This window comes from Aaosphaeria arxii (genome assembly GCF_010015735.1).
Source record: "Aaosphaeria arxii CBS 175.79 unplaced genomic scaffold BU24scaffold_11, whole genome shotgun sequence".
NCBI lineage: Eukaryota > Fungi > Ascomycota > Dothideomycetes > Pleosporales > Aaosphaeria > Aaosphaeria arxii.
This window is the reverse complement of record NW_022983484.1, coordinates 1,144,279-1,156,516: the sequence shown is the minus strand read 5'-3', so window position 1 is coordinate 1,156,516 and position 12,238 is coordinate 1,144,279. Positions and strand designations below refer to the sequence as shown.

Sequence of the window (12,238 nt, the reverse complement as noted above, 5' to 3'; positions counted from 1 at the left end):
CGGACCGCCCACACACTCAGATATACAGGCCATACGGCGGCGGTGCTGCGTTGCTGCTTGTGTCCGTGATGTTTCTAGAATGTCTTAGAGAGGAATCACGGGCGGAAAGAAACGACAAAAGATATGTCCGATGTTGCAACGGTGCTAACCTAGGGCTCTGTGTTGCATGGCACGACCGCAAGCTGCACTTATCCGTCCAGGGAGAAAGACCTAACTGGCCTGCGCCGTATGACGAAAGCCGTATGAACTCTGGCTCCCGCCCTAGAAGCCCTCTTTCGATGACGCCTTGGTGTTGATGGTGGACAGCCCGGCGTGGATAGGCACGGAGAGGCATGGTTGATCGCCGGACCAGAAGAGGTGCAGATGGCCACCAGCCTTGAGAGATACTGTGCTCTGGGCATGGAGCCATGATCCATGATCCATGATCCACAGCTTGGTAGCACGAGTGAGCGCACCGCCATTCATCTTGGGCTGTGGTTGAAGAGAAAGACTCCAAGTTTGCTTCCTCAAGCAACCAATACCAGCACCGTTTGGAACCTAACAGCTACAACAATCATATTTCACAAGGTAACACTGCACACTATGCACACTCTGCATTGGTGCGTACCAAAGAATGTCACTATTGGGGCGCTCGTCTCTCCCTCCACCTCTCTCTATCTCTCCCACTCCCACACTCCCTTCTTTCCTTGCTCTGTGTACGTATGTAGGTGTCTGTATGTATGTGTATGTGCATGGTGTGTGTGCGTGTGTATGCGTATGTACTCCGTATATTTGTATGTCTGTGTGTGTGCGTCCTTAACCACATGTGCGTATGCTTCGCATATGACTCTGGTATCCCATCCATACAAAGGACCACAAATATCATCTCATTGAGAACTGCAAAGGACAGAGCAGTGGTAGTAATTAACCACTTCACCCTCAAATATCACTACCAGGCAAAGGAAAAAGCGTCACCGGACCAAACATCCGATCTTTTCAATACCCTCTTGTCCCCTCTTCCTTCCCCTCCCCCCTCCCTCTCTTCAATTCTCTACCAACATTTAGTTTCACCAACTGCACTGTTGGCACATATCGCTTCTTACCATTCATTCCCGCGACCACGCCAGTACCGGCGCCAGTGAGTGGGCTGAGTAGTGAGGGAGATTTAGTCCAATATCTTCTTTTCACCTTGCGCTCCCCTAGCCCATCATCTAGAGACACAACAATCACACCATGCCACGCTCAACTTCGCCTCCGTCATCCCATCGGATTCCTTCCGACGAGACGACCACAGCGGCAATAACCATGGCGGGGAAGTACGGCACTATCGAACGTCGTGCCTCCAAGGAATTCCCCTCAAGCAGTATCGACATATCAGATGCGCATCATTCTTCAACCCAATACTACCAACCAAGCGGGGATTACCAGCTTTCGATCTCTCCATTCAAACCACTACCCGCACTTGTTCCATCTTCCCCATCATTCAAGTACTTCAAGATAGAGGAGGACTACGCCATGGATGACACAGTGGACGGTATTGACGACAATAGCGCCTGCTACTCTGCGTGGCCCCCGTCCCTGCCACTAAATAACAACCACACCGACACCTTCACCACTGCCCTCCATCAATCGGATCCTACAAAAATGCTCGAATACCAACCGCTCACTCCCCACCTCTATCGGCAACGAGATCAGCATGAGCAGCAGCAGCAACAGCAACTCAACTCTATCTGGACATCGGCGGAAGACTTCACTGACCCAACCGGCCTCCCCTATGATTCAACATATCCCTCAAACTATCCCATATTCGAACACGAGACGTTGTTAACCCCGAACGGCGATAATATAGTTAGCAATGAGATAGCGGTGCCGACAACGATACGTCCACTGAGCTACTACACTCACGACAAGCACCTCGCCAATCTGCTAGCCAACGACGACAACGCCGATATGAACAACACCCACAGGCAGAACTCGTACCCACCGTCCGCATATATAATCGAGAAGACAGCGACGCCCATGAGGCAACGAACAGCGGTACTAGGCGGATTCGATTCTTCTTCACCTCCCCCGCTGGGGTCGGCGCAAGTCCATCTCCAGGCTTATCGGCAAAAACAATCTTGCGACCAAAGCCTACATACCTCTACACAGAACAATGATGGCTACCAAGACGACGCTGGCGTCGAAGTCGATGTCGCCGCCCCCCATAACGCCGGCCTATACATTTCCCCACATGCGCCCCTCCGCACGCTCACACCCTATCACCATGACCAGGACCACCAGGACCAGAATCATGAGCAACATCAGCAGCGTCCTCGCCGCAAAAGCACACCGCCAGACTCGGCAGTAAGCATATCAGACGACTTCCCGATAGACAAGGAACTTCCCTATGCGCAATTGATCTACCGCGCTTTGCTCACAGCGCCGAACCATACCATGGTCCTTCGAGACATCTACGCGTGGTTCCAGCGGCACACAGACAAGGCGACGGACAAGTCGACTAAGGGGTGGCAGAATAGCATCAGGCATAATCTTTCGATGAACGGGGCTTTCAAGAAGGTGGAGAGTCACGGTGTGTATGGCGATGTTGCGGGAGACGACGGAGATGTTAGCAGTAGTGGTGGGAGTGGTCGTCGAAGGCCTAGGGTAGTGGAGACGGCAAGAAGAGGGTTCATGTGGAAGTTGACGGATGAGGCAATTAGGCACGGGGTGAAGAGTACGACGAGGTTCAGAAGTAAGCATCCTGTGAAAAGGGGTACGCATTCCTCTTCGTCTGCTTCGCATGTTGTCGGCCAGCACGATCATCGTCATCATAATCGCTATCATAATCAGCAGCAGCAGCAGCGTCGTGGAAGCGGCAGCCGGGGCTACACGATGCGGAGTTCGACTGTTGAAAGATTTACTGGAAGGCAGATATCGGGCATGAAAGGCGGGTTGGCGTCGTCCCGCAGAGCGCTGCGACATTCGAGGCGGCTAGCAAAGGTTGCAGAATGGGGTCAGTTGCATCGACGACAGCAACCTACATCGCATCCAAACCTAGGTTCCACGACAGAACCAGATCCACCAGCCTCGTCCTCCAGCTACTGTCAGGATTTGTTCGACGCTGTCGCAGCCCACTCGCCGACACCATCCTCCCCAGAGGTATTTGCAGACCCTGACCCTTACACTCCGCCCATGTTATCCTCAACATTCGACATGTCGACTCCTGTGCACCTTCCGATATTCTATACTTCACCCGCATTCGTGAACGGAATTGACCAAGACGCAGATACGTCTTCTACATCCCCTATGTCGTCGCCAGAGCCTCGAACCCCCGAGCCTGCGGAAGACATGGAGGTCATTGCCACTTACCAAGGCGGTCCCGAAGGCATGATAGACATTGGGATGGAGTATGCTAATCTGGATGGCGGTGCTGGACAAGGTGCATACTTTTGGGGTGATGCGCATGATCGTTACTACGAGGAAGACCGCCTATGAGGAACGGGACGCGGGGCAAGCGGGAATGAATTGGAAGCAAGGGTTGAATGCTGGGGTAATGGAGATACAACGTCCAGCTGGGACCAGGGGGTGGTGATGAGACTGAGGACGACGCGACGTTCACTTTCATTTTTCATACCAGGCACATGGCCAATTGTTTCCAGTAGGTAACGTTACGTTACGGACGTCTGTTATTGGGTAATTATCTATTCTCTGATACTTTCTTGTGTTGCCAAGGTGTTCGAGGGATATTTTGTTTCACTTTCTTTTTGTTCTTGAGAGGCGAGTTAGAAAGAATACAATTCCGTTTATTTTTGCACTCAGGGTACTGACAAGGGTGCGTGGCTGGAGAATGGACGACATTTATTTCACGGAGTCGTAGTTCCTATTACATATTGTACTCCATTGACTGGGCGGCTGGTGATGAAGTAAAGCGCTCCACGGCGATTGATAGGGAGTATTGGTACGACCATCTATTGCGTGGGGGTAGTCACCCGGGACAAACTTTAGGCCCTCCAGCAATCATTGAGTGCTTTCTGAGTAACCCAACTTAGCCACAGAGGGCGGTGGGACTGCTCGAAAATCATGATTCTATGTTCAATCAGACGAGATCGTAAAGCGCATTCGCCTGCCAAGTCGACGAATAGCGGCCGTCTTTCGAGGTGGCGTACATCGAGGCTGGTTAAGCTGCCAATACCGCAGCTGCTAGTCGTGGGCCCTCCCATGCAGCAGCTTTCACTCTTGACCAGACATTGCGCTATCTCGTGGATGTACGCTCGGGGGAACCCTTTCTTGTCGGATTGTGTCGGATTGACTACACTGTAGGCATGACCTTGCCAGAAAGACCTGCTTGGCCTATATCCTACTGGTCCTCCGACTCACTCTGCGGAACTCATGGTGGAGGGAGTACAAGCATGAGGAATTGAGGCTCTTGGCGCATATACTTGAACATGTTTGATAAAGCATGGACGACAGTCCATTCGAGGAAACCGTATCACCCGAAATGTTGTTTGATCATGCTGTGCAGCAGATGACATCAAATGATGCGCAACAATCCCTCCGAACCACATGCAGGCGACTTGGTTCCAGTGGATATTGGTTTCACTGATATCATGTCGTCCAACCGCTCCAGTGACATATGCTGCAAACGCTGTGGTCTGCTCTAGCGTCCCATACTTACTCGAATCATTCTCAGGCGGTGAACGTATTGTGGCCAAGGATTCTCATGACATATTATACCAGGTAGTACTCCTTATGTGTGTTGCATTTATGCAGGTTGTGGGACACCGGGTAGTGGCGTTTCTTTGGTGCTCCTGTCAGCCATGTCAATGCTAGGGGATGATAAAGCAGGTGTACTCCGTATGTGCCATATGGTCGTCCGAATGGATTGTGTGACACTTGCGAGTATGGATGCCGCAGCCATTGCGAGAATGGCTGGCATATGCCACGACATCTCACAGCAGTGTCATGGCTCCAATTCCTCTGAGCTGCATATCTCTTGCATTCGGCCCGTTGTTCGGCGGTGTGTAAGAAGCGATCGGTTTGCCGACCTGGGCACTCAAATCCGACCCGAATGCTTCGAAATCTGTAAGGTAGCCTAGCCAAGCCTACTCGTAAGAAAAGGAGGAGGAAGAAGAAGAAGAAGAAGAAGAGAAGTAGAGTCGAGGAGATCGCGGAATGGGCCGATTCCGTCGCCCTGCATGAGGGACCAACCCACTTACCCCGAATAGGGATGCAAGCCCGTCCACGATACAGATAAGCCCTGCAAAACTGCTTAACCATGATCCTGGTTACTGTCCCAATACGGTAATTTTCTTTTTCTTCCTTTCCCTGCGAATTGTCTTGTCCACGATGTTTCCAACTGCACGCCCAGTAACGGCCCGGTCCTAAATGCTACCATAGATGGTCCACTAAAGAGTCTAGCCCTACAACTCGTCGTTTGCCTTCTTTTGCCTTCTTTTGCCTTCTTGAATATCCAGCTATCATTGGTCGAACGAAGGATGCGATGTGCAGCAATGCAACGACTGGATCTGTGGCCACAGCAAGACCTTGCACCATTGGCGCAGTGAAACCTGACAGCCAGAGGATCTGGTTGAACGCGAAGACTCGTTTTGGATGACCGTTATGGCAGGGAAGAAACGAACCGGCCGCTGGGGTCTCAAATCAGTGCCCACTACTCAGTCACCGTATCCATTGTTGGATTATGTACTCCGTCCATACTGGGTAGATCCGGCGGAGCCAATGATGGATACCAGAAACCTACAACGACTGTGGTAGGTATTCAAGCTTAAGTGGGTAGAGCGTAGATTTCCTCTTGTTGTCATTTGGGGTAGATTGCCTTTGCAGCTCTTGCAATGGACGATCCGTGATTGGGAGGACTTGCAGCGGGATCGTCATCATGTTACACATGGTTTCACACCCACCGTCTCTTTCTCTCTCAACATCTACATCTGTAAATTTGGCTCCTCGGAATACGTCGAAGTCCCTCCTACCCTCCCCTTCGTCGATCGAAAATGTTGGGTATGGCCGTCAAAGGGCCCACATACCAGCTCAGGAAGCAGGACTGGTAGCACCAGAACCCATGCGGGGCTACGGGATCTTTCCTTAGGCAAGGTGGCTGCAGGACATTTCGGGCTCGGCGTTGATTTGGAAAACGATTGCAGACCGGCGGCTCGGGAGCACTCGAGAGTCTGCAGGCGAAGCAATCAACGCAGAAGGGAAGGGATGAATGCTGCATGAACCCCGTCGGTTTGATCGTCAATCAGCTCGTAGAAAGGTGGTGCAACGACAATCCTGGAGAGGAGGGCGAGAAACAATGACCTACGCTCTTGAGATGAGGTTGTTATTGGTGTCAGCCATACGCTGTGTTCTGAAGCGTAGGTAGGATGGCACGCTGTTCGGATGCAAATGGAGATAGAGCAGGTGGAAGGTGAATGCAGGTAAATCAAAGTGTGTACAGAGTATATACACAGTTAAATGTAAGTGTGTGCGTGTGTGTATGCGATAGAAGGGGGAGTGGAAGGAATTTGGGACCAAGTTGACGGGTGGGGTCATTGATATATTGAGCAAGCAACGGAGAACGGGAATTCGTTCCCATTCATATCAGCGTCGCCGAAGTGACGCAGGTGAATCAGATGGCGACTTGCATTTGTGATGACCGTCTTGTTACATTATTATTCTTTCTCAGCCGAAGCCACCAAACATTGGTTTAATGATGAAGACGGGAACAGGCATGACTGTCAGCTTTTGATTCGAGATGTTCATCTTGGTGTGGATACTATGGTAGGGTGATTCAATGATCATGATTGGAGGCATGCATTCGTGGCTGAGTACCTGATGAGGAGGCGGCTGTCTACGTTGAGTTGGGCGGGGAGGAGGCAGTGACTATTGGATTCGTACTCGGAGCGTGTCTCAGTCTCTCAGAGACCGTCTACAACTTCAAGTATCTGCCCACACACACTATCATAGTCGGGACCTCGATATCTGTTTCTGTGGCTCGCCGGCCAGAAATAGACGGTCCATCTCGGCGCGAAGGGTAAGTGGAAGTGGAGCGGGAGCGGGAGCAAGCGAAGATGAGTACTTGTGCCTAGGTATAGGTACATTTACAAGCAACAAGGACTTACACACACCACAGCACAATTAGATACTAGTATGAGTGAGGAAAGGGGATAGCATAGTGTCGGTACCAGTACTTGTAGAATCGAGACGACATAGTGGGCGTGAACCGTGAGAGTAGGAATGCATACAAGTACCAGTGCATACACATACATACGTACAAGTACCTGCGCAGTACCTGGTCAATACCTATACATCACAAAGAATTGAGGTACGAAGTAGATACACAGCAGAGTGTGAACAATGGATTTCTGAGAACTACTCCGTACCTTATCCATCGTCACTTGAGTCGCAACTATCATTTTGTTACTCGTAGGTAGAGAGTAATAAATGTGTGATAATAATGTGATGGCACGGTTCGTTAGGGTCAGGCCCCCCTCGCGCTTCGTCCCAATTCAGATGCCGTCTGGTTTCATCTTTTATCACATGATGATCCTTATGACCATGCGACGACGGCGAGACGAGGAGACGGGGAGAAGACTGCGAGATTACGAGTTGGGCCGTGTCTTTCGTTTTCTTGTACGAACAAGAAAGTCAGCAGTTGGTATTTCCGGTAGAAGTGGCAATAGTCATGTGGGTACTCCGTACTCGATGGTACGTACGTACCAAGTGCGCCTGGCCATGTATAGAGTAGAGAGGGGGGGAATATGTGCGCGCAGTACTCCGTACTCCGCACCGATGAATTCACTACATGATGATGATGATGATGCAGCACCAACGCGATCTTACTCTCGATTCTTGGTTATAATCGATGCAAGAAGAAGGCTACTTGTACTCCATACTTGTAATAGTCCACTGCAGTTGATAATTAGCATAGAAGGAAAAGGATGAACCCACCAAACACAGCTCGGAAATCCGGCGTTCAAGCATACGAGGTTGGCCGTTTACTGAGAGGTACCAGTAACCTTAAGCCAGCTTAGTGACCAATAGTCAATTAGTTACTGTGTAAAAGGAACTACCTATTCGTACTGAGAGAAGACTATTGTAACATATCTTCTGTGCCTAACCTCTACAAGTACAAGTACATGGGCACCTACCTAGGTACCTACCTAGGTACCTACCTACAAGTAGTTAAGACGAGACTGGCGGGTGCCCCTTTTGATCGACATTCCTATAATTAAATCACGTGCTAGAGCCAAAGGAGGAAGGTCGTTCGAAATTAGGTAGTTCTTACTCGAACAGTGACTCCGTACACAGTACACAGTACACAGTGGTTATAGAGTATTAGCCCATCATCATTATCAATTTGTGTTCAATAATAATGCGCATGGTTTAATGTGCTCGTGCTCGTACTGGTAAGTATACCTATACCTGAGGTATTATCTGCTATTGTGAAACAGGCCATACTGTGTAAGTAGGACTACTGTCGATAGGTATGTATCGTGAGTGCGGAGTACTTACCTGATGATGGTAATCTGAGTAGCGGGCATCCATCCGTTTCAACGTTGATTAACTCCATCCCAGGCTGGATACACAAGTAATCACGGCGTTGCCACCTGGGCATCATCATCACCATCACCGTCGCCATCATCATCATTCTTCATACCGTAATATTTATTATCCATTTGTACCTCCTTGAACATGTAACCTGTCTCTGCCAATCACAGACGACCTAGTTAAGCGAGTACCCCTCATTTCGACTTAGTAAGTTACCCGTTCATCTAGTCTCCATCTACTTACGGTTAGTCCAGGTTATTAATACTCGTCTCGTATTCGTCCCCCCCCCCCCAATCCTGCTCATCCTTCCTCCTTTTCAATATCCACTCACACTCACACTCACTCTCCTCTTATTACTCTTATTACCTCCTCGTCTTCTCTCCCTTCCCCTTCCTCTCTCCTCCTCCTCCACCTTTTTTCTCCATCTTCATCCTCATCGCCTTGTTCTTCTTCTTCGTCTTCTCCACATCCCTCGTTGTGGTTCTTTCGTTTCCAATCGTCTCTCGCTATTATCTATCCACCCATCGATCAATCATAACTATCCCCCCCAGTTACTACTACGTACACATCACTCAATATATTCTTAATACTTCGGCCTTTGCACCTCCCCATACGCTCGCTATAGCCAACCGCCCCCAGCCAGTCCATCATCCATCGCTTTGCCCTGCGCCCCTTCCACGGCCTAACCCCAAACCCAAACATCCAACACTCATCCCAAACAATCTCAGGGGAATAAACCAAGTCAGCCTTCCATATAGCGCGCGAAACTTGACTTGCTCTCACCCTCCCTCGGTCGCGCGTCTGCGTTTCGGCATTATATTCTACTCAGTACCCCATACTGTTGCTCCTCTGGATTGAATACGCCTTGGGATCGAATATCCATATCCCGCCTTAATTTTCTGTGTCGCCCGCTCGTGAATCAGCCTGCGTCTTTCTGACAGCTGCAAGACACGCTTAGCATCCTTACACGACATCCTCCCAGCCGGTTTCCGAAGCACACAACCAACCACTGTCGCAATGGTTCGAAGCGCCTTCGCCACCCTCTTCGCTGCCTCAGCTCTCGTCGGCTCTGCCCTCTCTGCCACCACAGGTCCCAAGGGCACCCGCGCGCAACACTGCCCTAAAGATGCTCCCTGCACGTCGCGTGAGTCTCTCTCCACTCCTTCCCGTCCATGTCGGGGAAACCCTCACGTCCTAGAGACAGTAACAGCTAACTTGTCCATCTCCAGTCTATGGCGACTGCGGTGTCGGCGCGTTCTGCCTCGGTGGCTGCGATCCCACCATGTCCTACTCGATGAAGTCCTGCGTCCCCAACCCCGTCTGCAAGTCCGGCAAATACGATCTCACCTCCCTCAACGATATCCAGTCCATCGATAAATATCTTGGTGATAACTCAAAGGTCAACTGGCAATCCCAGGGCAAACCCATTGTCTACGGAGAGAGCGACTCGATCCTCCTCACCATGGCCGAGGGAACTTCGGGAACTCTGCTCGCTTCTACCTTCTATGTATGGTACGGCAAGATCTGCGCCACCATGTCCACTTCTCAGGGTAGGGGTGTCGTCACTGCCTTTATCATGATGTCCGATGTGAAGGACGAAATCGATTTCGAGTGGGTCGGTGTTGATCTTGAGACCGCGCAGTCCAACTTCTACTCCCAGGGTGTGACAACATGTATGTTTTATCCATCCCTCCGTCTGACCTTGGTGCTAACATTCAGCCACCAGATACGAACGCTAAGAACCTCACGGTCGGAAACACCGTCGAGAAACTCCACGAGTACTGCATTGACTGGCAGCCCGACACCCTGAAATGGAGCGTCGATGGCGAGGAAATGCGCACCCTAAACCGAAAGGACACCTGGAACGGCACTGCCAACCGCTTCGACTACCCCCAGACCCCCTCCCGCGTTATGCTTTCCCTGTGGCCCGCCGGCCTTGCTACCAACGAGAAGGGAACCAGGGACTGGGCTGGTGGTGAGATCGACTGGAACTCTCCGTACATGCAGAACGGTTACTACCTCGCCCGTGTTAAGCAGGTCACCGTTGACTGCTACGACCCACCGTCCAACGCCAAGAAGAGCGGCAACAAGTCCTACAAGTACACCGACGACAAGAACCCCACCAACAACACGATCGAGATCTCCAACGACTTCACCATCCTCGGCTCTCTTCTCGCAACTGGCGAAGACCCTGATGAGGGCAAAGTCACCTCTAGCAACGCTCCTAAGCCCACCAAGTCCGCTGCCTCTGTTCCAGGTGGAAACCCTGGTGGCGGCAACCGCGCTGAAGACAATGTTTCGTCCTCCGCTGCTGCCCAGAGCACTGGTGCTGCTAGCACTGGTTCTCCCGAGACCCCTAACCCCGGAACCAGTGGCGGCGAGTGGCAACAGGACAAGAACGGCGGCAATAGCCCTAATGCTGGTGCCTCCCTGCAGCCTGGCCTCAGCAACGTCGGTGGCAGTGCTTTTGCCATCGTTGTTGCCCTCCTCGGCCTCATTGCGCTATGAAACAGTTGAAAACCAGAAAATCTGAAAGGAAAAAGGACATGTCCAAAAATTATCCCACGAATTGATAGCGAGTGGGCCTGCTTTTGGATTTTTCTTTTTCAGGATTGGTCAATACCATTTGTTCTATCTTTGGTTATTTTCACTTTATGAGTACATTTTCCGGCCATCTATTGCGTCATATCTTCATGTCAATCCTTAAAATCTACACCGCGTCTATATTGTCGATTGCTGCTGCCTCTCCGTGCTCTGTATGGTCCGATGGTATTCAGGTCACAAGGAACATTTGGCTTCTCAGGGTGTGAGCGTTTGTGTATGTATGTGTGTGTGTGTGTGTGTGTGTGTGTGTGTGTGTGTGCGTGTGTGTGTGTGCGTGTGCATGTGGTGGCGTATTGATATCCCCTAATTGACATCTCTCTTTCTGAGCTATACATGGGCACTGGTGCCGGAATGAGTGCAAATTGCGTCTCGTTGTGATCGTGAATGTTATCTGCCATTCAGGCGAGGAAACTCGTTGAATTTGTGGAATAGTGCTTACTACCCACAGTCCTAGAATGGAGGAGGTCAAACCCCCTCCGACTCTTGAGCAACAGCATGATCCCCAAACCCATGGCCTCTACGCATTGCACAGTACATCCCTACTCGCAACATCGGCCAGCAAGTAGCATTTTACGCCAGCATTCTGTATGTACAAGGTAACATACTATGTGGCTATTGGCGTTGGTACGATCTGCAACTAGGCCTTTCAAGCCACTCCTCAAAAGTCTACATCGTTATACGCTTGACCTTCCACCCCACCGACACCGAGGACCGCGTTTACCAAGCAAGTCGGACAATCCAGTAGCCGATAGGATATGCAATCGGTCGCCATCGGCTTTCGTGCACAGGCACATGGGGTTGGTACTTCAGGCTAGCCACCTGCTACCTTCACATATCTTCTACGTCTAAAGTATCTATTGAAGAATATACTGTAGCCAGTAAACAGCCTTAACTCCTCGCGATAAAACCTCGCGAATGCACTGTAGTGAGCATGACTAGCCGGGGGCCACCCTGACGGGCCAACCCTCTGTCCATCATCACAATTAAGTCCAACGTGAAACGATCCAATCCCTGAATTATCATCTCCCACAGAGCTGAAAAGCAGCAGCAGCAGTAGTTTGTGACTTGAAGAACATAGTTATAGAGCAACTAGGGAATGCTTCATACACTGAGGAAGTGTGAAGAA

At 50.7% G+C, this 12,238-nt stretch overlaps 5 protein-coding genes across 5 annotated transcripts; 3 read left to right on the top strand and 2 right to left on the bottom strand.

The window, feature by feature from the left end:
- Positions 1 to 114: 114 nt before the first annotated feature.
- On the top strand, positions 115 to 924 carry BU24DRAFT_62655 (uncharacterized protein). The gene has a single exon (XM_033534486.1). It carries the CDS (start codon positions 415 to 417, stop codon positions 871 to 873), a length of 459 nt encoding a protein of 152 aa, XP_033379001.1. The 5' UTR covers positions 115 to 414; the 3' UTR covers positions 874 to 924.
- A 1,443-nt stretch (positions 925 to 2,367) lies between these two features.
- Positions 2,368 to 2,541, top strand: BU24DRAFT_322572 (winged helix DNA-binding domain-containing protein; the record flags this gene model as incomplete). The annotated part of the gene is made up of 1 exon (XM_033522944.1): positions 2,368 to 2,541. A coding segment is annotated over one exon (174 nt), but the record flags the coding sequence as incomplete, so codon positions are not given.
- Positions 2,542 to 4,608: 2,067 nt separating this feature from the next.
- On the bottom strand, positions 4,609 to 5,405 carry BU24DRAFT_62620 (uncharacterized protein). Its single transcript, XM_033534485.1, has one exon. It carries the CDS (start codon positions 5,236 to 5,238, stop codon positions 4,690 to 4,692), a length of 549 nt encoding a protein of 182 aa, XP_033378999.1. The 5' UTR covers positions 5,239 to 5,405; the 3' UTR covers positions 4,609 to 4,689.
- A 3,963-nt stretch (positions 5,406 to 9,368) lies between these two features.
- BU24DRAFT_62583 (glycoside hydrolase family 16 protein) lies at positions 9,369 to 11,110 on the top strand. Its single transcript, XM_033534483.1, has 3 exons — positions 9,369 to 9,652; positions 9,738 to 10,181; positions 10,235 to 11,110. Exons 1-3 carry the CDS (start codon positions 9,526 to 9,528, stop codon positions 11,014 to 11,016), a joined length of 1,353 nt encoding a protein of 450 aa, XP_033378998.1. The 5' UTR covers positions 9,369 to 9,525; the 3' UTR covers positions 11,017 to 11,110.
- Positions 11,111 to 11,614, bottom strand: BU24DRAFT_62584 (uncharacterized protein). The gene has a single exon (XM_033534484.1). The coding sequence runs from the start codon at positions 11,508 to 11,510 to the stop codon at positions 11,205 to 11,207; it is 306 nt and encodes a 101-aa protein (XP_033378997.1). The 5' UTR covers positions 11,511 to 11,614; the 3' UTR covers positions 11,111 to 11,204.
- Positions 11,615 to 12,238: the final 624 nt, after the last annotated feature.